Below are 25,045 nucleotides of genomic sequence, written 5' to 3' on the forward strand. Positions count from 1 at the left end.
ACCAAAATTTTCACAGTAGGAAGGACCCCGAGGTATGCTGCCTCCCCCTTAGGGCCTCTGAGACCTTCCTGAACATCTCTCTGTGCCCTCTCTTGTTCTTTCCTGAGACCATGTGCTCAGGGCAGACCTCTGGACCTCTGGGCAGATGGATTCTTCCCAGTCCTGAGAGGAACTGTAGGAATTCTCATGTCCTGTCCCCTTCACACACACACACGCACGCACGCGCGCGCGCACACACACACACACACACACACACACACACGTCTACTCTGGGTCAAGAAGTCCCAGGTAATTTATGCCCCTCTTTTTGCCATTCTCACTGGGGACAGGCCCAGGAGGATAGAGTGACAGCTTCCTCTCCTTTTGAGAAGAGAGAGCAGAGCCCCTTGGGGTTGGCCCTGTTCCCCGGTGGTCAGGAAAATGTTGCGGTCATGCCTGGCTTTGGGGAGAGGGGCCAGCGTGTGAGGGGGAAGGTGGTGGTGGCGGTGGTGCCTGGGGACCTGGGAAGAATGGAATGGTGGGCGGGTCAAGCCTGCCTACTTTACCTGACAGCTCAGGCTGGGTGGGGAGAAGACAGCTCAGCTCTGATCCGGTGGATTAGAGAGATTAAAGTGAGAGAAGAGAGAGATGTCTGAGGGACCAGGACCAAGAGGTGAAAAACAGGAGTCCTTGTGAAGGAGAGGCCTGGGGGCTGGTGGGGGGCTGGGACCCAGGGATCCTTCTCCCTGGACCTTTCCAGAGAGTCTGGGGTGAGAGGGCAAAGGCTGGGGAAGAGGAGGTGAGTGTGTTGGTCTCTCTCTCTCTTCCTTGTCCCAATCCCCCCTCACTTGCATTTCACCAGCTCCCAGGTCAGCCCTCTGGCTCCTGGCCCCCCCACTATTGCGATGGGCACCCCCTCTCCTCACGGTGCTGCACAGTGACCTCTTCCAGGCCTTGCTGGGTGAGTCACCCCAGTTTTCTGGGGGGCGGTGGTGGAAAGGGCTGGCCTGTGCCTGTGAGGGCAATTACTGAACTTGGGGGCTGGTTCGGAGCCTGGAGATCATTTGATACAAGCAGGAGCCCCGGGCAGGGGTCATCCATCAGCATCCAGTCCACCAGCCTTGGCTAGAGGAGTTCCTCTGTCCTTACCAGGCAGGTGGAGGGGAGGTGATAGCAGGGGCAGCCAGGGAGGCGGGGGGATGGGGTGGGGGGTGGGGTGGGAGAGCTAACTCAGCTCTGTTCCTGTAACAGACATCCTGGACTATTATGAGGCTTCCATCTCAGAGAGTCAGGTAAAGGGGTGAGGGTGGGGGCCTGACTTCCCAAGGGAGCAGGCAGGGCTGGAGGGGGACCAAAGTACTGCTAATATGAACCTGAGACTTGGGGGCCCTGGGGACAACATCCTGAGTCAGGGGCAAGGAGAATGCACTCTTTCCGGTCCTGTAGCCCCTTCGCCCTCTTGCTTCCCACTCTTCTTTACCTGCCCCAGTTTCAGGCACTAAAGAGTCTAGGACGCAGTCACTTTTCAGGCTTCCTTCTGTGAATCCTGAGGGAGCACTAGGCCCCCAGGTATTCCCTCCTGCCAGCCCCTCCCTCACTCCCTACCCCCTACCATGGCCTTTCTCCAGTATCTCAACAACCCCGGGTGCTCCCAGCCCATCTGTGTGTGCCTCCTCATCTGAGAAATGAACTCCCTCCTCACTGCCTCTGCTGTCATCGCTGGTGGCTGGCCGAGACTCCATGTTTGCCTCAGGGCCTCTGGGCTCCTGCTTCCTTCTCCTTTCCCATTATCCGGGTTCCTGCCAGCGCGGAAGCAGTTAACTCTACCAAGGCACCCCCCCCACCCTTCTCGCTCCTCGCTCCCTCCCTCCCTCCCTCCCCCTGCTTCCTCTCTCCTCCTCTCTCCCCTTCCCTCCTCGGCTCCACGGCTCCCTCGGCCGCTGCCGCCTCCGACCCCCCCCACCCCACTCCCCCGCCACGGCCCCTAGCCCCTGGCCGTTAGGCAAGACCCCCCGCTACCCCGGGGCTCCCCGAAATCCAGTTCCCCTCCCCCACCTCAGCTCATGCCCCAGCCCCCGAACTCCGGGGCTGCCTGCCCCCGGTGCCCCCGCCCCTCCTGAGAATCGGGGTGTGCTCCCTAAGCCCCCTCCCCTCCATTGGGGACCCCTTTTTAGGGCCCCCTTCCCCTCCCTCCCACGCTCCCCTACCCTTCCCTTCTCCAACCCCCCTTTCCCCTCTCACCCCTCCCCCCATCCTGGCCCCCCCTGCAAAAGTGGGGTGCGGAGGGGGGAGGGGTGAGAACCCACGGAGGGGAGGAACGAAACTCCGATGAAGTCAGAGCCCCTTACCCGCCGCCGCGGCCAGGCCCCCCAACATGGACTGTCTCTGTATAGTGACAACCAAGGTAAGCATGAGGGGGGACCTATAAACTGGGGGGAAGGTATGAGTTCGTGGGGAGGGGTTAGTTAGGCCTAATCCGCGGCTGGGGGCCCTGGGGTGAGAGCATCAGAAGATGTATCTGCGGGGGTCATAATTTAGTTTTGGGGTGGGAAAATGCTGGGTTTGGCCACAGGTGCCCCCTGGAGTGAGCCCTTTGAGGGAAATGGAAAATTGGGGGTATTCTGTGACTTGGGGCATCTGGTGGATTTTGAGGTTCACCAATGATGTTTGAGGGAGACTTATTTAAGGAGAAGCCTGGCTCACATGGGAGTCCTGCTTGCTGTATGTTAGAAGGTGGACTGCATGGCGGGGGGGACCTCTTCCCTCTTGGGGGACAAGCTGGCTTCCAGGTGCCTTGCCCAATTTCACGGGGCTCCTGGCTTGAGGGTAGAAGGTTACTGGTTGTGAGTACCTGACTGGTCTGGGGGTGTCAGCTGTCAGGGAAGGGGTGGGCCTTCAGGCTATAAAAGAAGCGTCTCATGGCTGATACATTTGGGGGCGCTCTCAATTTGAGGGAACTGTCAATTTAGGGTTTGATCATGTGGAATGGGGATACTTGGGAGTTGTCAGAGAGCTGGGGCCTGACATAGGATCACCTGAGGGAATGGACCAGGTGAGGTTAGGATTTGGGGTACTCCCTTGGGAAGTAGAAGGTTGCAGCAGCTGAGGTTGCCAGCTCCTGAGGAGGAGGATGAGAGGTTTGGGGAGAGGGGATTTGAGGAGGGGCACCAGGTGCGTGGTGCAAAATTTGGGGGTGGCCCAGGCAGGTGCCCAACATCCCCGTTTCCTCCCACACTGAATCTACCCCTGGTTGAGAAAGAGGGAGAAGAGCAGATGGAGGGGAATGTTCCTGTTACCCCTGACACTTGGGATCAAGGTGGGGGAAGACACCTGTATTTAAGGTTACTGGGGTGAGAAGGTGTAGGAGAAAGGCCGGGCTGGCAGCAGTGAAGATCTGTACAAGGGTGTCCCTGTGGTTGGAGCCTGGCAAGTGCAGGAGATCTTGGATGGGGAGCACTAGCAAGCTTCTGGTGGGATGCAGAATACCTAGGTCTTGGCTTAAGACTCTGGGACTGGAAAGCTGGATGCCTGGTGTGTGGAGGGTGGCTTGGGCGGGTGGCAGGCAGCTGGGGGTTGGGGGGTGGGACAGGAAGTGGGGGCCGGGGAGGCGGGGTCTGGGTGAGTCACAGGCTGGGGAGGGGGTTATATTTAGTGGGAGCTGCAGATTCTCAGGGGAGGGAGCTGAGGACACACATGTTCCCTGCCACAAACTCACATATGTATATACACATGCATCTACACATGCGTCATGCATGTGTGAGCATGGATGGAGGAGACTGGGGGCTGGGGACCTTTAAGTCCAAGTCCCCACCGCCTCTCCAGAGCTACTTGCTTATCCCACATTTTGTGGGCTTTGGGCTTTCTCCCATACTACCTCTTCCTCCCATCCCTGTAGTTTCAGTGGATTTTTGTGCCTCAGTTTCTTTGGCCTGCTCTCCTTTAATGTCTGTCTGATTCTCAGTTCCTCCTGTCTCCTGCCCTTAGCCTGCCGCTTAGCCTTAGGCTCCCTGGCTATGGTCCCTTATGTGCAGGTGTACACAGAAAGCCAGGTGGAATGTGTGGGCTCTGCTTCCAACATGTGAACACACACACACAGGAGCAAGGGTGAGGGGCTTGCCTGCAATGGCAGCTATTCTGGGAGGATGGGTTTATTCATTTCCCTTCAAGAATCCTGCTTCTTCGGTGGAGCCCAGGGTTGAGCATCCCCGAAGGAAGGAGTCTTGCGCAGAGAGGATCATGCATTTTGTGGTTTTACAGAGGTGTGGAGACCCAGGCTTGCCACGTTCCTTGGCCGGAAAACTTGTCAGTCTCGGGATGGCGGGGACTCGAAGTCCCATAAGGCCTTGAGGCGCAAGATCCGTCAGTGTTGGCGAGTTGCTGCCCCTGGGGCTGTTGGGAGTTGTGGTTTACCTCTATCCAGGGCAGCGGAGGGTTAGCTTAGGAGGAGCCAGCAGGGGGCACATGGCACTTGTCCTCCCCCAAAATGCTGGGTGGGGTAGACGGTGCTCATGCCTTGCGGTCGTTGAGCTTCCCAGCTCCGTCTGAGTCCTCCATCTTTCATTGCCTATATTTAGACTTCTGCCGCAGTAATTTAAGGATCATTTATTGAATGCCTACAATGTGCCAGGTCCTGTGCTTTGTGCTAAGTCTGCCTTTATAGCTGTCACTTAGTCTTACTCTGTGCCTAGCTCTCTGCCTGTATCTCTTGTCTCTGAGCATCTCTTTCTCCCACTCCGCCCCCGTCCCTCCCCCTTCTCCCCGCGCTGCTGCCGCCGTTGCCATGGTAACCGGCGACGACTGAAGTTGCGTGGCGGACTTGAGGGCCGGGCGAGGGTGGCGGGGGGCGGAGCAGAACAAGTGGGGGAGGGGGGAAAGTGGGGAAAGACCGGGGGTATTTGGCCAGAGTCCGGGAGGCGAACCGGTTAAACCCTCCGGGTGGTCCTTATTGGGCAAAGCTAAGATGCCGGGGGCGGGGCAGTGTGGCCAACGGCCTCATTCATTGGCCGACTGGGGCGTGGCGGAGGGGCAGTGTGGGCGAGGCCGGGGGAGCGAATGGGCGGGAAGTGGACGGAGGCGCGGTCTCCTGGAGGCAGGTGGGCGGGGTCTGGCTTACTCTACCAAGGGTGGCGGGCAACGAAAGGGGCGGGGCCTTAGGGCTGGGTAACCGGCCCGAAATGAGGGCGGGGCTGACCCGGCAGGGGCGTGGCGTGGTCCCATGTGCCGAAAGGAGACAGGGTTTGAGGGGCTTGTTGTCTAAGAAACTGCGGGGCGCGGGGGTCTTTGGAAAGGAGAATCCGGGGGTTGGGCGATCTGACGTCTCAGTTTTCCTAAGATGGAGGCCTATTCGGATTTCATCAGAGCAAAACCTCCTACCTCAGCTCTATGTTCCAGGGAGACGGTTGCTAGGCGACAGCGAAGTCCTGGATTGCTGCGTTGCCGGGCAACGGGGAAACGGAAAATGGAGGGAAAAAGGAAATGGGGGATGGGGGAGGGTCTTAATGGGCCACAGCGCCCACTGGTGGAGAACGAGGGCCTGCGCACTTTCTTTTCTAGAAGGAATTTCGAGTTCAGCCCTTTCCGCACTGGCTCCCGGATCCAAGCATTTTATCCAGATATGAAACTAGGACCTTGGGGGTCATCTCGGGGGCGCATCTAACAGATTCCAACCAACGGGGAGAGAGGGGGCACGGGTCAGGTTCTAGGGAAGTCAGTCCTCTCTACCATATGTAGGCATTTTAGAAAAGCCAGAGAAGCAGATTTTAGGAGACTGCTCACTGGGCTTTAAGAGTTGGAAAGGTGGGCGTTCAATGGGAGAATATTTGGAAGAGATGCTTTCAGGTTCAGTTTGGGACAAAATGCAAAACATCTGAGGCAGTCATTTTGGGGTGTTATGGTAGATTCGTGGGTCACTGCAAGTTGCAGGCCAGATCTTATTTTGGTAAAAATTTTTTGAGACTTGGGTGTGGGGGAGATAGATATATTTGGGAGTAATCTTCCAACAAAGTTAAAATTCAGAATCATGGTGGGGGAATGTTGAGATGTAGGGGAGGGCAGCCAGAAAAGGGAGCAATGTATGCATTTAAGGGGGAAAGAAAAGGAATAGGGAAACATCTCTTAATTTAAAGGTTTGGTAATAAATTGAAGAGGTTTCAATTGAATTTAGAAGGTCAGCTTTAAATTACATTACATATTCCCTGAAATGGAATTTGGTGGTATTGGGGAATGGTATATTAGAAACTCATGAGTATCTCATTAGGTTCAAGGATTTGGACAGGGGACCCCAAACAAATTTGAGGACTGCTTATTTGGGTGTTTACATTAGAGCAAGGGTAATAGCTGCACTAATTTCAAGGTCTCCGTCAGTGGATTGGGGGAATAGATATAATTTTAATAGGGATGATTTAAAGGGTAGATTAATTTGAGGGCACAACAGGATCTGTGGTCCTTCAACTCTTGGAAAGCGTTGTCTGGCTATCATGTGGGGCTTTCCCGCTGGTTAGAATAGGAGGTGTCTTGGCATCTGTGGGGATGTTGTCTACATTAACAATCTTTGGGGAGGTTGGGGGGAGGGGATTGTGGGAGGCAGTGTAGATCCCTTGGGGGTCCTTCTGAAGTGAGGGAGAAGTGCTGCTTCCTTCCCTGCACCCTGAGAGTCCAGTGAGGTTTTGTGATAGTTAGGGCCTGGTGATTTTAGGGGTGGGAGATTAGATAGAATAAGGGGTCCCAGAGAACCAGAGGGATAAATTGGTAAATTTTAGGAGTGAGTCTATTTGTAAAGGAATAGGAATATACTGTGGAAGGTGAAGTGCACAGAGAAACAGCTGGAACCAGGGAAGTTGATGGCTAAGAGGGTCTCCCCTCACCCCTTCTCTCCCATCGTGACGCTCTCCCGCACTGCGCAGGCGCCGTTCCCCCCCCACCACCCCAAGCTGCAGCCTCCAGTTGCCGCGGCCGCCGCAGCCCCCGCCCCTCTGCCCCTCCCCCTCCCCCAACCCCGGGACCCTTGCTCTCCCACCCACCCCTTCCCCTCAGTCCCCTCCCCTTCTCCATGTCGGCTCGGAACAGATTCGCCTCCATGTGTCTCTGCGTGGTACGTGCCGCGGTACGGGCTCCGGCCCCGCTCCCCTCTTCCCGGACCCCCCAAATCTCAGGGTGCAAGCTTCAAGTGCTGTCGCTCTTCCTTCTGCTTGGCAGGGTCTCTGGGTTGCAGTGTCTCGCGGACAGGCGTAGTGGGTCGCCCCTCCTATGATCATCCACTTTCACTCACACCCCTCTATTCTGGGGGTACAAGGCTGGGTTCCAGGTCATTTTTGTAACTGGGGCTCCGGTGAGGAGGGAGCCAAGGGGGAAAGAACAACAGCGACCCCCAGCCTTTTGATTTATCCTATGCCTTAATATATTGGGGGTTCAGACTTGATCCCAATAGCACTGGAGCTGTCGCCCCGCGGTGGCCCTGAGTCCCTGTAGGGTAAAAGAGGGGATCCTCCTTTCTTGCCTGTGCTGCTTTAGTTGTCCTGTCATCTGGGATGAGAGGTGCTGACCCCGACCCCCACCTACCAGTTTGCAGTTTCTGAATGACTCTCTCCCAGCCCCACCTCTCCAGAGGTTTTCCCTCACTACATTTACTTAGAAAATGTCCAGGGACTGAGCACAGGCCCTAACCTCCTCCAGCCACATTCTGGAAACTTTGGTACCCTTTCCTTGTTCCCCATCTCCCTCACCTTGTCTCCCAATCAGGAGGAGCCTTTTCCTCAGTCCGAGACACCCCCGCCCCCCATGGAGATGGGGCAGGGAGAGGTGTCTGCAGTCTCACTGTGCTACAAATTTACTTTCCTCTCCTATCTAGAATAAACAATGAAATGTCCCTTTGCAAACTTCCATTTTCGTTATGTGCACCCTGACAGTTCTTCATCGAGATTCAGGAATTTTCTGTGTGAGGTGGGGTGAATAAAGATGGAGGGGCATTGGGCTCAAACCCTTCCCCTGACTCCAAAACTTGAAGCTGCAACCCTTGGCCCTGCCTCATGTATCATGCAGGGAATTGGGGGCCTTGCGAAGTGGGGGCACAGCTGCCTCCTCCCTTTCTCCCTGGCCCCTCCAGTTCTGGGGCTCTGTCCCTCAGATCTCGCACTGTCCAGGCTGAAGACCACCTTTTCAGGGTGTGGAATGACAACCTCTTTCATTTTATCGAATTCTGTTATCCAGGAGGGCCCAGCTTTGAGGAGGATTATTTAGCTTATACTTCCCCTAGCTTCCCTTCTTCTCCACTTTTGGTGTTCATGATATCGAAACCTGGAGGGAGCTTGGGATTCTCTCTCCAAGACTGTCTCCAAGTCAAGTCTCTCTCCAAGGCCAGAAAACAGAGTGTACCTTGATGAGCCCCTGTTTTCCTTCTTTAAGGCTCTTCAAATGTATCAAGGTGCTCCTGATCCCAGCTGTCTCTGTGTCCTGGGTTTGAGAGTCTCCATGTACCATCTTCCTCTTCCTATTCTCTTACTTCATCCTTAGCCACGGCCAAAGTTGGATTACATCCTCTGCCTTGGTTCCTCATCCTCAGAATTTTCAGAATCATACTGTAGCATCAGGCATTGACCTTGATAAGTTTCCTCCAGTTTGACCTTGTAACTGTTGGTCTCCAAATGTTGGGGTCCTCTCAGTTTCTCAGATACTTTCTTTGAGAGGGAAATCTTGCCTTCTCTTTTCACCCACGTGTACTGGGGAGTGTATTCTGTCTTCTCCAGTCTCTGGGGGAGCCCTGCATATGGTAGCCTCCCCCTCCGCCATGGAGCCTGGTGTTGGGGAGGATTTGCTTCTATGGGAGCAGAGGCAGATGTGGGAGGACCCAGGCAGGGGCGCTGCCCTTCACCGTCTCCAGCTGCCCTTTTCCTCTCTCTGGTCCCCAGTTAATCTTATTTACTGGTGTCCCTATTAAGGTAGTATGGGAGGCCCTTGAGATGGCACGTGGTTAGTTAGGAAGCGAGTCAGGGGTCAGGTTGGGTCTCTCACTCCAAGAGGCCGGAGGGAGACCATGAATTCATTCTGAGGCTCTACCCCCTTCTGCAGTCAGCAAACCTGGAAGCTGACACCCATTCCTGCCCCCGTTCTGAGCCCCTACCGTCTCTGTACCTCCCCCTTTCTCCCCCTTCTCCTTCTAGTATATCCGATTAGCTGCCTAGGCTGTGGGCGTTTGTAGAGGCGGGGTAGACTCCTGGGGCCCCTTTGCCGATGACCTGGGAACCAGCGAGGCCAGCTGGCCGGGTTTAGCTTTGTCCTGCCAGGGTGGGTGACGCCAAGTACCGGCTAGTTGAAGGGCTTGACTGCAGTCCCTGCCTGGGGCCTGCAAGGTGCTGGAGAGCCACTCACTCCAGGCGTAGAGGCTGCAGCGGGGAGACTGAGGCAAGGAGGGTGGGGTGGGGTACAGAGTGGGAGAAGCAACTGGAAGGAGGCAGTGGGATTGAGGTAAAGAGGAAATGGGGGGAAGCTGATGAGGAAAGCAAGGACGCTGGGGATGGATGTAGAGAACGGGGGTGCACGTGTCAGAGGGGCTGGAGCTCTGGGAGAGGGGTGAGGAAACGGACGCCAGAGGAAGGAGTGTGCTGGGTAGAAGGCGGGGGTCCTAGGCTGGGAGTTGAAGGAGTTGGGGGATGGGGCAGGGCTTTGGGAAGAGAGGAGAGGTGCCGAGGCCCTGGCGGGAGAGGGGGATGTGGGGAGGTGGAGAGAGGGGAGCCAATGGGCTGGAGGACAGGGAGGGGGAGGAGCTGGCCAGGCCCCAGGGCCTTCCGCACTGCACTGGCGGGGGGGAAAAGGAGGCGCGCCGGGGCGGGCAGCCTGGAGCCCGAGGCGCTGGGCCGGCCCCTGTGACGCCTCCGTCCCCGTCCCCAGAAATACCGCTACCAAGATGAAGACACGCCCCCTCTGGAGCACAGCCCGGCCCACCTCCCCAACCAGGTAAACGCCCCCGAGCTGGTGCACGTGGCGGAGAGGAACTTGTCCCACCTCGAGGCCGTCCAAGGGGTCGTGGGCCACGCCCACTTCTCCCCCCTCAAGGTAGGAGACTCAGGCGGCCCCCTCCCCAGTGCGGCCCTCGGAGCCTCGGAGCTACAACATCCCCAAGGCCCGGTAGGGCGTGAGCCGTAGGTGGGGGGAGGCCGGGGCTGGGGAGCTGGGCTTGGGCTCCTGGGGCCGGGGGAGGGAGGGGGCATTTGGGGCGTCGGAAACACCTGATTACCAAAGAGGAGAAAGAGAGGCCAGGCAATTGGGAGTGGGTGTAGGGCTTACAGCCAGGAGTGTGTTTGTGTGTGTGCGCGTGTGTGTGTGTCTGCGTGTCTGTGCGCACGTGTGTTGAGATGTGTGCATCCCCCAGGATGCTCTCGCGCCCCAGCCCTCTTCATTCCTGTACACCCTCCACCTCCATTTCCATTTTCTGCGGCCAGAGCGCTGCCCTCATTTGCTCTTGTCCCTTCGCTGCCTCCTCCCCCCAACTTCCGGCCTCTGGGCCTGGCTCTCCAGCCCTTTCCATCTGTCTGGCCTGAGACTAGTCGCCCGGGCCTTTCTGCCTCCATCCCCTGCCCCGGCCTTTGCACCCCTCCTGTGCGCCACCCGCCTCGCTGCCTTTCCCTCCCTGTTGGCTGGCGGGCTGGTTCTAGATGCTGTCTGTCTCTTCCTCCCACGCATTCTCTTTCTCCCTCTCCCTGATCCCCAGCTCAGGCCCTCTGCGGCCTGATCAGTCCTCTGCTTCGGCAGCCGGCTCCCCCTCTCCCAGCTACCCCCTTCCCTACTCATCACTTCTCTCCTTTCCTCCTATGCCGCCCCTCTCTCCTCCTCTTGGGCTCTCACCTCCACCCAGATTTCTTTATGCCCCACCCCGCCCCGTGTCTCCCCATTATTATTCACCACCACCTGTTTCCCCTTATCTTCTGTGCTCACCGTATGTTTTCCCTTCTCCAGTCTTGGGTAGGCCTTGTTTCTGAGACCTTCCATTCTGCAGGCCACTTCCCAACTTCTTCCCCCTCAATGTCCTCTTCTGGGGGCACAGGCTGGGGAGGATGGAGTGTACCAGGCTAGCAGGGAGATTCAGGGGAACACTGTGGGGTGAGGGGTGAGATTCTAGGATCTTGTGGGATGCCCTGGGAAGGGGGGGTTGTTGACATTTCACCAAGAAGATGGTGAGGAGGTTTCTGAGCCTAGAGATGAGGAGGCAGAGAGGGGGCAGCAGTAGGTTCTGGGGTGAGAAGGATGTGGTAGGAGAGGAGTTGGAGAGGGAGAAAAAGACTGTTCTCAGGCAGGTAGCAAAGTGGAGAGACAACAGCAGGGTAAGAGGTCTTGGGCCAGGAGACAGACGAGGATGAGACTGTGAAATCAGGGCAGCAGGTCGAGCTGATTGAGAGGAAGGAAAGGAAGGCTCTGGAGATGAGATGGTGCAGAGGATTCCTGTGAAACTCTGGGGGCTACAAGGAGTGAAGAAGACTAGAGATGCTTTTTTCCCCCCAAGATGGGGCCATGAAGTCCCTGGGGAAGGAGAAGAGGAGAGAAGGTGGTAGTTAGTACAGAACGAGGGAGATTTGGAATCTGAGCCCAGGAAGCAGAGGGAAGTGGAAGGAGAGAGTGCTGGAGGCCATGAGTGTGGGAGGGAGGTCCCACGACAAGGCCTGAGCTGGGGGACAGGAGAAGCCTCAATTTTCAGAGGAGAGGGGGAATGGGTTGAGAATGAAGGATTGTGATTTGGTCATAGAATCTTGAGGGTTTGAGGATGAACTAAGGGAGAGTGGTGCTGATCTCTCTGGGGAATCAGAAATTAAGGTGGAGGATAAGAGCAGGAGACTGATAAGGGATGGGCCTGGATGGGAGGATGCGGACAGGGAAGTGGACAGGGAAGTGGATGGAGAATGGAAGATGCGAATTGAAGGGTGGGGCAGAGATGTAGATGGAGGATATCGGGTGGGGTAGAGAGAGGGAGGGGACACAAATGAAGGTAGTTGCGGATACAAGATGGGGCCTGGGAAAGGAAATTCTAGGATAAGGATGGGGATGGCGATTGAGGACAGGCTGTGGGATAGAGGATGGACGTGCGGATGAGAGTTGGGCAGTCAGTGGCTATTGGTTGGACAGTTAGCATCTGCTGAGATTTGAAGGGTCGGAGGATGGTGTTAATAGATTTATGGATATGAAATCAACTCTAGAGCTTGAAAATGTGTAGTATGGACAAATAGCAGTAGGAGAGAGGAGGGACCCCTTTTGAAGGAGAGAGCGAGGAGTCTGGGGAATCCGTGATGAGTGCCTCGCGCTTGGTAGGCTCCAAATAAATACTTGTTTAAGGAGGAGATAGGTTGGGGACCCCGGAAGGAGGCTTTTGGCCGCCTTCCCCCATTGCCATGGAAACGTGGCTTCGGTTGCCCAGGCAATTGGGGAAGCCCCTAGGACCGGCCTAAAGCGGGCTCCGCCCTGGAATCTAGAGACCCTGCTGCGTCGAGGCGACTGACGTCAGGGACCTGGGCACACCCCACTTTAACCCTTTCCCGGATGAAGTGGTGGGCGGGCGGAGAGTAGATGAGAGGATAGGACCCGGATGTCTTTCACCACTCCCCTTTCCTGATGTTCTTTGCACTGCATAGGGTGAGGGGCGTACGGGAGGGAGGAAAGGAAGTTATTCAGGGTGCGCTGCGCCCTCAATCCTCCTCAGCCTGGACTTATTTCTGCCGGGCTAACGGGGCGGTGGGGGGGAGGGGGCGGGGCCCAGGTCAGGAAAGGCGGGGCTAGAGGATCCCTTCTGCCTTTGGGAATCTGGTTGCCCTTAGGCCACGCCCCATCTCACCCTCCTGTTGTCCTGGCGACGGGGCCTCCAGGAGGTGGGTCTCCCCAGGCCTTGGCTGGGCTTAGATACCGTTGCTAGGCAACAGGGTCCCTAGAGGAAGGAGTAGATTGAATGGTGGGTGGGCGAGAGGGAGGGTGGGGCCTGCATCTGGGGGAACCCCGGATTCCCGGGGCCCAGGGTTTAGGGCAAATGTGTGTGAAAGTGAGGGGCAAATCTGAGGGAGGGTTATGAAGGTATCTGGGTGTATGTGGGCGGATAGGGACAGGGATGGGGGCAGGAAGGGGGAGCAGGACCCAGTGGACATAAGCCCTGTGGTGTCTGTGTGTAGCACATAAGGCATGTAACACTCTGTGGTGTTACATCCGGTGAGACGCTTCCCCCCCCAAGGCGCCCCCCCCAACCCTTTACCATCTGCTGCTCCCCTATCTGGCTGTCTCTCCCTTCCTCCTTCTCAGACACCTCCTTCCACATGCAGGGGGCCTGGGCTGGGCAGAATTGGGTCCAGCATGTGTATGTGTGTGTGTATGTAACATGGACTGAGGCTGGGTCCTTCAGGGAGTCAAGGGTAACAGAGCGGGCTGGGTTAAGAGGCTGAGAAGGTAGCCAGGCCGGTGGGACTCTTGGTTACCGGCTCCCTCTTGAGCCAAGGTTCAGGCAGCTTTTCGTCTCCTTTTTCCCCTCACAGGCCAATTCTCCCCCTGTGATTGTCAACACAGATACCCTAGAAGCCCCGGGATATGTGAGTTGTTTAGATTTTGTGGCCATTACAGAAGAGAGGAGGGAGACAGGGAGGGCTTGGGTCCCAGCAGCCAGGGTAGGGCCAGGTTCTCAGGTAGGAAGTCTGTCTCACTGCTCTTGTGTTTCTGGCCCGTGCTGGAGTTGCAGGTGAACGGGACGGAGGGGGAAATGGAATACGAGGAGATCACACTGGAAAGGGTGAGCAGGCTCCTCCATCCAAGGTCCTCCCCCCTTGCTCCCTGTCTGTGCTTCTCTCTGTGCCCACGTTTTCTCTGTGGCCAGCCTCTTAACCCTGTCCCTTCCTGCTCTGGTCACAACTCCCCGACCCACTCCCCTACCCTCTTGCCCTGTCTAGAGTGGGCGGTGAGGGGAGCTGACCCTCTTCCCCTCCTTCTGCCCAGGGTAACTCAGGTCTGGGCTTCAGCATCGCAGGTGGCACTGATAACCCACACATCGGTGACGACCCATCCATTTTCATCACCAAGATCATTCCTGGTGGGGCTGCTGCCCAGGATGGCCGTCTCAGGTGGGGAGAAGAGACAGGGGTTAGGATGCTGGTTCCCTTGAAAGGGAGGGCCAGGGCAGCAGGAAGCTCCTGGCTCAGGCCCACTTTGCTGCCCTCAGGGTCAACGATAGCATCTTGTTTGTAAATGAAGTGGACGTGCGGGAGGTGACCCACTCAGCCGCGGTGGAGGCCCTCAAAGAGGCAGGCTCCATCGTCCGCCTCTACGTCATGCGCCGGAAGCCCCCGGCTGAGAAGCTCATGGAGATCAAGCTCATCAAGGGGCCTAAAGGTAGCAACCTGTTATGTCTCCACCCCCATCCCACTGTCCGCTGCCCCAAGGCCTGCTCCCCAGGTACCTGGGCACCCACCTCTGCCTTCCCCTCCATCTAGGTCTTGGCTTCAGCATCGCTGGAGGTGTAGGGAACCAGCACATCCCCGGAGATAATAGCATCTATGTAACCAAGATTATCGAAGGGGGTGCTGCCCACAAGGATGGGAGGTTGCAGATTGGAGACAAGATCCTGGCGGTGAGGACCCCCATCACTTTTCTAGCCCACACTTAGGTCTTGCCTACTGGTCCTGAGCAGGCCCAGGCTTCCTTATCGGCTCACCCTCAGTGCATCCGTCTTGAGGATGTTTCTGGTTCTGTCTGAGCTCTGCTTCCCTTGACCCTAGGTCAACAGTGTGGGGCTGGAGGACGTCATGCATGAGGATGCCGTGGCAGCCCTGAAGAACACGTATGATGTTGTCTACCTAAAGGTGGCCAAGCCCAGCAATGCCTACCTGAGTGACAGCTATGCTCCCCCAGACATCACAACCTGTGAGAGCCCTCCAAACCCCAGAGCTGCCCATGCCCCACCTCAGTCACCCCATGACATCCCTGGTGACCATTCCTCTTCAGATATTTCCCCTGAACTGGACACAACCTCTGTCACTTCCTGTGGTTGGAGAATAGATGGGAAATCGGTCACCATCAAAGAACTAGAAAAGATTGTCAATAGTTCCTCCCCCAGAGGGCACAAGGCCCAGATGGTTTTATGGCTAATTTTATCAAATCCTCATGGAGTAGATAATTTTTATGCTCTTTTTGAATATAAGAAAAGATAAAATGTCTCATTTCATTTTATGAGGGCATTTGAAAATGGTCACAAAGATTATATAAAAGAAGGAAAGTAGGGAGTTCCTTGGTGACCTAATGGTTAGTATTCTGGGCTTTCTCTGCCGTGGCCTGGCTTCAATCCCTGGTCGCAGAACTAAGATCCTGCAAGCCGTGCGGTGTGGCAAAAAAAAAAAAAAAAGAAGAAGAAGAAGAAGGAAAGTATAGGCCAATTTTGCTTCTGAACAGAGATGTAAAAGTATCTAATAACATAGTTGCACAACAAACACAGCAGTATATTAAGGGAATAACATTGTCACAGAGTAGGGTTTGTTTCAGGGAATTAAAGGTGGTTCCATATTATGAAACCTCTCAGTATGATTTATTGTATTAAAAAGTTAAAGGAGAAAAAGGGTAAGTTCATTTCAGATAGATGTGGAAAAGGCATTTGATGAAATTCATCATCCTATTTTTGGAGGGAAACTTAGTATACTAGGAACAGAAGAATTTTCTTTAACGTGACTGAAGAATAGCTATCAACAACTAACAATGAACACATTATAATGATAAAATCCTAGCAGTGTGTACAGTAAGTTAGGAACTAGGCAAGGATGCCTCTTCCTGCGGCTGTTATTCCACATTGCTTTAGAGCAGAGTTTCTTAATGTTGGGACTGTTGACATTCTTTGTTGTAGGAGGTTGTTCTGTGCCCTGTAGGATGTTTAACAGCAGCCCTGGCCTCTGTCTATCAGATGAAATGGTACCCCTCCCCACCAGTGAGAACAACCAAGAATGTCTTGAGACACTGCCAAATGTCCCCTGGGAGGCGGAATCCCCCTGCTTGAGAATCACTGCTTTAGAGCTTTCAGGCAGTGTAGCAAGAGAAAAAGAATAAATAGATGTTACATTTGAAAGGGGAGAAACAAACTTATCCTTATTTGTAAATTATACTTTTGTCCATCTAGATTAAAATCTAAGTGAATTAACCGAAGAACTTAGAAATAATATGTAGGGTTAAGAAAGTGGCCATAAAATGTAATGGGTAAAAAGATCCCTTTTGCCATAGGAGAAAAGCTCTATAAAATTCGTAGAAAAATAAGCTTTACAACAAGTGTGTAAGGTTTACATGAAGAAAATGATGAAACTTTCCTGAAGGACATGAAAGAAGACTGAAGAATTGGAGAGTCACATCGTGCTTCCTGACGCAAAAAAAAACATAATATGCTAAAGATCTCAATCTTCTCCAAGTTAATCTCTACATTTTATGCAGTCCTTATCAGAATTTTAATGTCCCCCCTACCCCGAACTGGAAAAATACATTTAGGAGAATAGCTAAGAAATTTTCGGAAAAGAATAACGAGATGTGACTGCTCCATCCAAATCTGAAATCATACTGTAAGACCATATTAAAATCACATGGTCTTGTTTCTCAACACCATAACCTACCAAAAGGAACCTTGGCTCCTTGGAGAAAGGGCCAATTCCAAATCTTGAGCAAGAAATGTGCAAGATGAGCTTGTAACATCTTTCATACTAGAAAGCAAGGAAGATATGAAAGGGTCGTGTCAAAGACACAGAAGTCAAGTTGAAACTGGCCATTCAACCAAAGCTCATTAGATATGTTAAAATCTACAGGATTATAATGATACTTCAAAATAATTGAGTACCTTTAGAGGATGCTAGGGAACTCATCCATTCTGAAAACTGGCAAATAAAGGGAAAGAGTCAAGCATTTATTCTCCCTTCCTGTACAAACTGCACCTTAGAGTAACCAAATGGTTGATATGGGAACGTTCTTTTTTTTCTTAAATCTATCTATTTATTTATTTATTTTTGGGCTGCATTGGGTCTTTGTTGCTGCACGCGGGCTTTCTCTAGTTGCAACGAGCGGGGGCTACTCTTTGCGGTGCGCGGGCTTCTCATTGTGGTGGCTTCTCTTTGTTGCAGAGCACAGGCTCTAGGCACATGGGCTTCAGTTGTTGTGGCATGCAGGCTCCGTAGTTGTGGCTTGCGGGCTCTAGAGCGCAGGTTCAGTAGTTGTGGCGCACAGGCTTAGTTGCTCCATGGCATGTGGGATGTTCCAGGACCAGGGCTTGATCCTGTGTCCCCTGCATTCGCAGGCAGATTCTTAAGCACTGCGCCACCAGGGAAGCCCAGGAACGTTCTTTTTTACAGACGAATTCTCACTAATAAATGTTCCTTCCTCAAAAAAACAAAAACAAAAAAAAATGTAGAATATCAGCGCTATTTTGCTGTCCCCAGTGAACTATGAGGACCAGGCAGCCATCATCAGTGGCTGCTAAAACTCTTAGGTGAAAGCCTGATGGGGAGCTTTATAATGCATGGATCAGGCTGACAATACCTGAACCTACAGATTGTCTTACCTAAGAAAAGGCAACCGGACATTATTGCATCCTTTCATGATGCAGAAAGTACGCAGCACCACCTATGAAATATTCTTGCCCAAAAGTGAACTTGAGTCTCTTTTCGGATGACCAGTGTACAGGAAATACAGGGCAGAGGCGCAGGTTAATACCCCAGGGACAGGGATGCAAGCAGTGATTTACCTATTAGAATTTTCCTAGTAGAATGTGGGAAATTCTGCTAGACAAGTGCCCTAGTTTTTTCAACAAATGAACGGCCAAGAGGGGGAAAAAACGGGGAGAGGAATTTCATAGATGAAGGGATTTGAGAGATGCTACAACCAAACGAAAAACCCCAAAGCCTGGTATTAATATTCTCCTTGGCTCCGTGATCCCTGCCATACCGAGGTCACATACCCTTCAGATCCACTGTCCCCTAGGAGCACCAACCCCTACGTCACCTGTGAATTCCTGCCCCTGACATTGCTGCGACCTGACGCCCCCTTTACCACCCCAGCCTTGTTTCTCTGACACAGTAACTTCCCCTTCCCCTGAGTCTGGCTCTGCTGATTCCCTAGGGAGGAGGTGGGGTGGTGGGCGCTGTCTTCTTCCATGTACTTCCATCTCATCCTTTCGCCCACGTCTTCCCCCAGCCTATTCCCAGCACCTGGACAACGAGATCAGTCATAGCAGCTACCTGGGCACTGACTACCCCACAGCCATGACCCCCACCTCCCCTCGGCGCTACTCCCCGGTGGCCAAGGACCTGCTCGGGGAGGAAGACATCCCCCGAGAACCGAGGCGGATCGTGATCCACCGGGGATCCACGGGCCTGGGCTTCAACATCGTGGGTGGCGAGGACGGTGAAGGCATCTTCATCTCCTTCATCCTGGCCGGGGGCCCTGCAGACCTCAGTGGGGAGCTGCGGAAGGGGGACCAGATCCTCTCGGTGAGGGAAGGCCTGCCCCAGCCCGGACCACCCCCTCCCCTGAGGGCAGAGCCCTGTAGGCTGGAGCTTGGCCCGCATCTCCAGTGACTCAGCCTCTCCTGCTCTCTCTAGGTCAATGGTGTTGACCTCCGCAACGCCAGCCATGAGCAGGCTGCCATTGCCCTGAAGAACGCGGGTCAGACAGTCACGATCATTGCTCAGTATAAACCGGAAGGTATCGGGCCTGAAGCACGCCTTCTCGTGGGCTCAGCTCTCTGTCTCCTTGGCTTCTGGCTTCAGCAGGGGGCGAGGGAGGGTGGCGGTAGTATGGGGCCCGAGCTCAGGAACCTTCCTGTCCTTCCTCAGAGTACAGCCGGTTCGAGGCCAAGATCCACGACCTTCGGGAACAGCTCATGAACAGCAGCCTGGGCTCAGGGACTGCCTCCCTGCGAAGCAATCCCAAAAGGGGTTTCTACATCAGGTCGGACGCTTCCCGGGCTGGGCTCCAAGTCCTCCTGTGCCCTTCGGCCCCCAGCCAGCTTTCCCCCTCAACCCTGCCGGCCCCCCCTTACCCCACCCCTGCCGGCTGACACTCAGCTGGCGTTCCCGCAAAGTTAGCATTGTGAAGTAGTCGCTATGATCCCTACTGCCACTAGCCCCGGTCACCCTGGTACCTCCCCTGGGACCCCCAGCTGTCCCACAATCTGGTAACTCAAAGGGTAACGCCTGGCAGAGCAGGGGGCCTCTCGGCTTTTGGAATATATTGCCGCAGCCCCCCAGCCCCATGGGATACCGCAGTCTAGGGTCTAGGGGAGGTGGACCACCACTCTCTCCAGTCTGTCCCCATCTCTCCAGTGGCATTTTGCTACCTTCTTGGGGCTCCTTCTCCCATTGGCTCCTCTTTCTCGTTCTCTGCAGGCCTAGGCGCTGTGTCTGATGCTTTTTCCCTTCTCTCCCTTTGGGGCCTGTCCACTCCCATGGCCTCACCTGCCACTCGCTCTGCAGATGTCTCTCAGAGCTGTCAGCTCTGGCCTGACCTCTTCCTCGAGGTCTAGACCTGCAGTTCTGGCCATCTGCTTTCTGGACACGTCCATGGGGATGTCCCACAGGCATTCACACTCAACATGTCCCAAACTGTGAGCTCACCTCTTTCTCCCGTGCACTCGTGCTCTCTGTCCCACCCAGTCAGTGTTCTCTCTCCCTGAATGGCACCTCCATCCGCCCAGATGCCCGGCTCAAACCCGAGCCTCGTCGGGTCCTTCCCTCCCTGCAGGCTTCGGCTGGCTCCTAGGGCTGGTCAGTTCTGACTCCCAGGTGATGCCAGGCAGTCCTGGGGTCCCGTCCCATCCTTCCAGCCCCGGTGCTCTGCTCAGCATCTCTGCTACCTCTGCGGTCATTCCTTCCCTCGTCCTGACCTCAGGGGTTGTGCGTTACAGGAGTTCCATACTGCTGAGGGTAACCAGAGTTTGCAAAGAGTGATCTTTTTTTCTTTCCCTTATGAGTTCGAGTCCACGTTACCCCTGTGACTGTGACGTGTGTGCATACTGCAACTGCTTTCTTGGGAGGGTGCCGTTCTAGATCTTACTCTAGAAATTGCACTGAATCCATAGCCTGTCTGATCCCTGACACAGTGTGGACTGAATGACAGTTCATAGTTATGGTGATTATGAGTTTTGGTAGAGCTTTTGGTCCCCACACAGTTCTTGGGTTTCTCAGAATCCACGGCACCTGTGGGAGAGCCATCAGCGGCCGTACTTGTCTCTAGACCCCGGGGCAGAACCTCCAGGTTGGGTCTTGGGGGACGGAGTCCTCACCAGGCTCTGACCAAAGGCCGCCTGCCCTCCAGGGCCCTGTTTGACTACGACAAGACCAAGGACTGTGGCTTCCTGAGCCAGGCCCTGAGCTTCCGCTTTGGGGATGTGCTGCATGTCATCGACGCCAGTGATGAGGAGTGGTGGCAGGCGCGGCGGGTCCACTCTGACAGCGAGACTGATGACATCGGCTTTATCCCCAGCAAACGGCGGTGAGCCTTCCTGCCCCAGGCACTGACGCTCCCAAGGGCCCCAGGCTGGGCAGCCAGTCGGGAGGACATGGGTCTGCCTACTGACTTCTTGGGAATCTGTCTGCTGGGCCTTCCCGGGCACCGTGACTCACATGAGCACTTCTGGCAAACGCCTCATTTAGGAGCACGGGGCCCACGGGCTGCTGAGAGATGGGGTTCTCAGCTGGCCCGGGGTGAGGCCATCGGGCTTCTAATGGGCATTTCCCTACACACACCCCCACCATCCCTCCATGTATCCCACAGGGTTGAGCGACGGGAGTGGTCAAGGTTAAAGGCCAAGGTAGGTAGAGGAGGCCGTGAGCTTGGGTGGAAGAGTTGGGGGCTCGTGGGCCTGGACTCTTGACTGATCGCATGGCCTGCTCTTTCTTCCTAGGATTGGGGCTCCAGCTCTGGATCACAGGGTACGTAGGGTCAGTTTGGGAAGACCTGAGGTGAGAGGGGCCCTGAGCCTCGCTTGAGTCCTCGGGACGGCAGCACAGGGCCACAGGGCCCCTGCCTCAGAGCCCCCTTGCCGACACCCTGCCTCCCACTAGGTCGAGAAGACTCGGTCCTGAGCTACGAGACGGTGACACAGACGGAAGGTGAGGTCTGGCTGTGCGACCGGCCCAGCCACCCCCGCTCCCTGCTCTGCTCACCTGACCCCGCACTCTCTCCTCAGTGCACTACGCTCGCCCCATCATCATCCTCGGGCCCACCAAGGACCGTGCCAATGATGATCTCCTCTCCGAGTTCCCCGACAAGTTTGGATCCTGTGTTCCCCGTGAGTGCTGGGGCCTTGGAACGGGTGGGGGGGCCCAAGCGGTCACACAGGCAGAGCTGCTTCCGGGCATTGGGATGCAGCCGGACACAGGGGTTCTCAGAGAAGGGTGCTTCTCAGCCACCCTCATGTTCCATGGTGACCTCTCCAGGCCGGGGACTCGGAGGACCCGGGGTTGCTGAGGAAGTCTCCCCAGCTGCCCCCTTCCCTGAAGGACTGGCTGGGCACTCTGCGGGGGTCGCTGTAGGCAGGGTTTAAGCTAGAGGGATGGCGGTTAGATCTTTGGGTGGTGGGGTGACTTCCTGGCAGATACGACACGGCCCAAGCGGGAGTATGAGATAGATGGCCGGGATTACCACTTCGTGTCGTCCCGGGAGAAAATGGAGAAGGACATCCAGGCGCACAAGTTCATTGAGGCCGGCCAGTACAACAGCCACCTGTATGGAACCAGCGTCCAGTCCGTGCGCGAGGTGGCCGAGCAGGTAGGAGCTGCGGCGCCGTCCTCCTGCCCGCCCCCCCGTGGCCTTCCTCCAGCTCTCTAATGCGCTCTCTCTCTGTCTCTTCCCTGCTGGGTCTCCACTCCGCTTCTCCACCTCCTGCTCTTCTTGGGCAACTCTGCCTGCCTGCTCTCTTGTGCCCCGCTCCCCCTGCCTCCCTCCCTCCCTTGGTCCCTGACCCCAAACTCTGCTCTGCCATCTGTCCCCTCTCCTCCTCTGCCCTCCTCCTTGCCCCATTTCACCTCTCTTCCTGTGGCCTTGCCCTTGGTGGCTTGGCCTCCCCCCACTCGGTCCCTCCCTTCTGCCGGCTCCCCTTTGGCCCTCACCCCTCTCCCCTCCCACTCCTCTGCCACCACCTTCTCCCTGCTGCCCCCACCCTGCCCTCTCCCTCCATGGCTCCTTTCTCCATCTGCCTCTCCTCCCTCCCATCTGTCTCTCCTTGTTCCTTCCATCTGTCTGTCCTCTGTCCGTCCTCCCCTCCCTCCTCCCTCTATCCTACTTCCCTTCTCCTTTTTCTTTGCTTCTCACGACTCCCCCCCGCCCTTGCTCCGCCCCATCTTTTGGTTCCTCACACCTCCCTCCTTCCCCCCACTCCCTCCCTCCTGTGCTGACCCCTCCCTTGCCCTCCGTCTGCCCCTCGCCTTTTTCTCTCTGTCTTTCATTCTGTCTATCCATACCCTTCCTGCCTCAACTCTCTTGTCTACGTGTCTTTCGACATCCATGTCATTTCCCTTTCGGCCAATCCCCCGTTCCCCACCTTTCCATGAACTGTGCCCTGTCCTGGCACCTGTGTCTGTCCTTTCCCGCCACCTGCTGGTCCGCCTCCGCCCACCCTGCCCACCCCCAGGGGAAGCACTGCATCCTCGATGTCTCGGCCAATGCCGTGCGGCGGCTGCAGGCGGCCCACCTGCACCCTATCGCCATCTTCATCCGCCCCCGCTCCCTGGAGAATGTGCTGTGAGTATGGTCCCAGGGGGCTTCCCCTCTGCTCGCCCACACCTGTGGCTCTGGGCCTCAGAAGGCCTCTGTGTTGAACTGTCCCCTCAGAACCCTAGACAGCAGCTCCGGCAGCCCTTGAGGGAAATCTGCACCTAGAGCTGGAACCCAGAGGATACGGGGACTCCCAGGCCTCTTTCCTTTTCTCCTGCCCCGGGCTAGGCAGGACTACAACTCCCAGCAACCCCTGGGGGTACACACCTGATAGGCCGAGCCAGAGCTTCGGGCTGTCGGGAGTTAGGGTCTGAATCCCTTCACTGGGGCTGGCGGCTGGAAGGATGAAGCTCTGGAGAGGTCCCTGGAGTGGCCACACCCGGCTGGGGTGGGTCATGGGGAGGGGGCCCGTCTGTGGCCCCAGAGGATATTGGGAATTTTTTTTTTTTTTTTTTTTTTTTGCGGTACGCGGGCCTCTCACTGTTGTGGCCTCTCCCGTTGCGGAGCACAGGCTCCGGACGCGCAGGCTCAGCGGCCATGGCTCACGGGCCCAGCCGCTCCGCGGCATGTGGGATCTTCCCGGACCGGGGCACGAACCCGTGTCCCCTGCATCGGCAGGCAGACTCTCAACCACTGAGCCACCAGGGAAGCCCGGGAATTGTATTTTTTGCTTCGTGCTCCAGATAAGAAAATACTGGTTGCGACTTCACAGCCCTGGATGGAGGAGATAAAAGGTGGGGCAGGACCCACCCTCAGGTCTGTGTCTCTCACTCTCCACAGAGAGATTAATAAGCGGATCACAGAGGAGCAAGCCCGCAAAGCCTTCGACAGAGCCACCAAGCTGGAGCAGGAATTCACAGAGTGCTTCTCAGGTGTGGTGCACACAAGGCACCTTTGGTTCAGATTCAAAGAGGGGGCCCCCACTGGGTGGGTGGTTTAGAGAGAGGCGTCCCCTTTGGGTGGGTGCAGCCCCACGGCACGTGGATAGGAGAATTAGAAAAAGGTGCCCCTCTGGGCCTGACTCCCTGCTCCCCCCCTACCCCCAGCCATCGTGGAGGGAGACAGCTTTGAGGAGATCTACCACAAGGTGAAGCGCGTCATCGAGGACCTCTCAGGCCCCTACATCTGGGTCCCAGCCCGAGAGAGACTCTGATTCCTGCCCTGGCTTGGCCTGGACTCGCCCTGCCTCCATCGCCCAGGCCCTTGGTCTGGACTGAATTGCCCACGCCCTTCGCACCTCCAGCCTCCCTCCCACCCCTTCTTATTTATTTCCTTTCTAACTGGATCCAGCCCATTGGAGGGGGGACACTCCTCTGCATGTATCCCCGCACCCCAGAACTGGACTCCTGAACCCCAGGAACCTGGGGTCTGGGGGGGGGGCCCTGGGCTCCTGATCCCGAGCCCTAGCTCCTTAGGACCCCTCGCCCCTGCCCGCCCCCAACGCACACACAGACCCACCAGGGGCCACCTGCCTTCCCCCGTCTTCTCCCACACACATTGTGGAAGTCAGGGCCCCTCTCAAGGAGCACCCCGCTGCAGGGCTGCAGGGCTACAGGCCTCCGCGCTCTCCCGAGGCAGGGTCTGGGGTCATCCCTGCCCCTATCATAACTCCCCCTGTCCCTTGATTTCTCATTTATTTTTTTCCATTTTTTTTCTTCTCAAAGGTGGTTTTTGGGGGGATAAGTAGGGGGACTCCACTGTGAGCCTCCTGCTTTCTACATGCCCCCCACCTTTTTTCTTTGCCGGTTTGCATGAGTGGAAGGTCTAACTGTGGCTTTTTTTTTTTTTTTTTTTTCTGGGATTTTTTTTTGGGGGAATGGGGAGGGATGGGTCTAGGGAGTGGGAATGTGGGAGGGGGGGCAGGGTTGGGGGTAGGGTGTCCGGGAGCCAGGGGAAGACTGGAAATGCTGCCGCCTTCTGCAATTTATTTATTTTTTCTTTTGAGAGAGTGAAAGGAAGAGACAGATACTTGAAACCTGGTGTGTGGCCTGGTTATTTGGGCCCCGGGTGAGGGGGGAGACCGGGTGGGAGCATAGGGATGGGTCTGGTAAGGTCAGATCCTTCTTCCCCCCGCTGCACTCCCCACCCCAGAGGATAGAGTGGCCTGAAAGGGGCCTTGGAGGAACCTGCAAATCAAGGCTCCAGAGTCGTTAGTGAAGAATGTGCCTGGGGGGTGGGGTGGGGCGGGGCTGGAGCTCGGTCGGTCCGAGGTCACTGACAGACCCAGAAAGAGGACTTGCAAATGTAGCCCAGCCCTGACCACTCCCCTGGGCCGTCTCAGTCCTGTCGGGCAGCACAATGGTCTCTAAAGAAAATAGTGAGGACACTTCGTTCATGTTCACGGAGCCGTGGACAGAGCTGGGCTCTGGCAGTGACCTTC

General features: G+C 55.9%; 1 protein-coding gene across 5 annotated transcripts; it reads left to right on the forward strand.

Annotated features, from left to right (window-relative positions):
* The first annotated feature begins 1,898 nt into the window (after nt 1-1,898).
* On the forward strand, nt 1,899-24,459 carry DLG4 (discs large MAGUK scaffold protein 4). Of its 5 annotated transcripts, none has more exons than XM_060080771.1 (20): nt 1,899-2,383; nt 9,862-10,026; nt 13,476-13,529; nt 13,667-13,726; nt 13,930-14,054; nt 14,153-14,322; nt 14,424-14,560; nt 14,709-14,853; nt 18,145-18,440; nt 18,552-18,654; nt 18,786-18,900; nt 20,266-20,442; nt 20,725-20,761; nt 20,855-20,882; nt 21,015-21,062; nt 21,140-21,241; nt 21,548-21,720; nt 22,583-22,692; nt 23,446-23,537; nt 23,712-24,459. In XM_060080771.1, the coding sequence occupies exons 1-20, from the start codon at nt 2,354-2,356 to the stop codon at nt 23,816-23,818; spliced, it is 2,274 nt and encodes a 757-aa protein (XP_059936754.1). In that variant the 5' UTR covers nt 1,899-2,353; the 3' UTR covers nt 23,819-24,459. The 5 variants fall into 5 exon arrangements, with proteins under 5 accessions (XP_059936754.1, XP_059936755.1, XP_059936756.1 ...); XM_060080772.1 differs by having other exon boundaries at nt 13,676-13,726; XM_060080773.1 differs by having other exon boundaries at nt 9,862-9,927.
* The last annotated feature ends 586 nt before the right edge of the window (nt 24,460-25,045 follow it).

The sequence above is a fragment of the Mesoplodon densirostris genome, chromosome 18 (genome assembly GCF_025265405.1).
Source record: "Mesoplodon densirostris isolate mMesDen1 chromosome 18, mMesDen1 primary haplotype, whole genome shotgun sequence".
Taxonomy (NCBI): domain Eukaryota; kingdom Metazoa; phylum Chordata; class Mammalia; order Artiodactyla; family Ziphiidae; genus Mesoplodon; species Mesoplodon densirostris.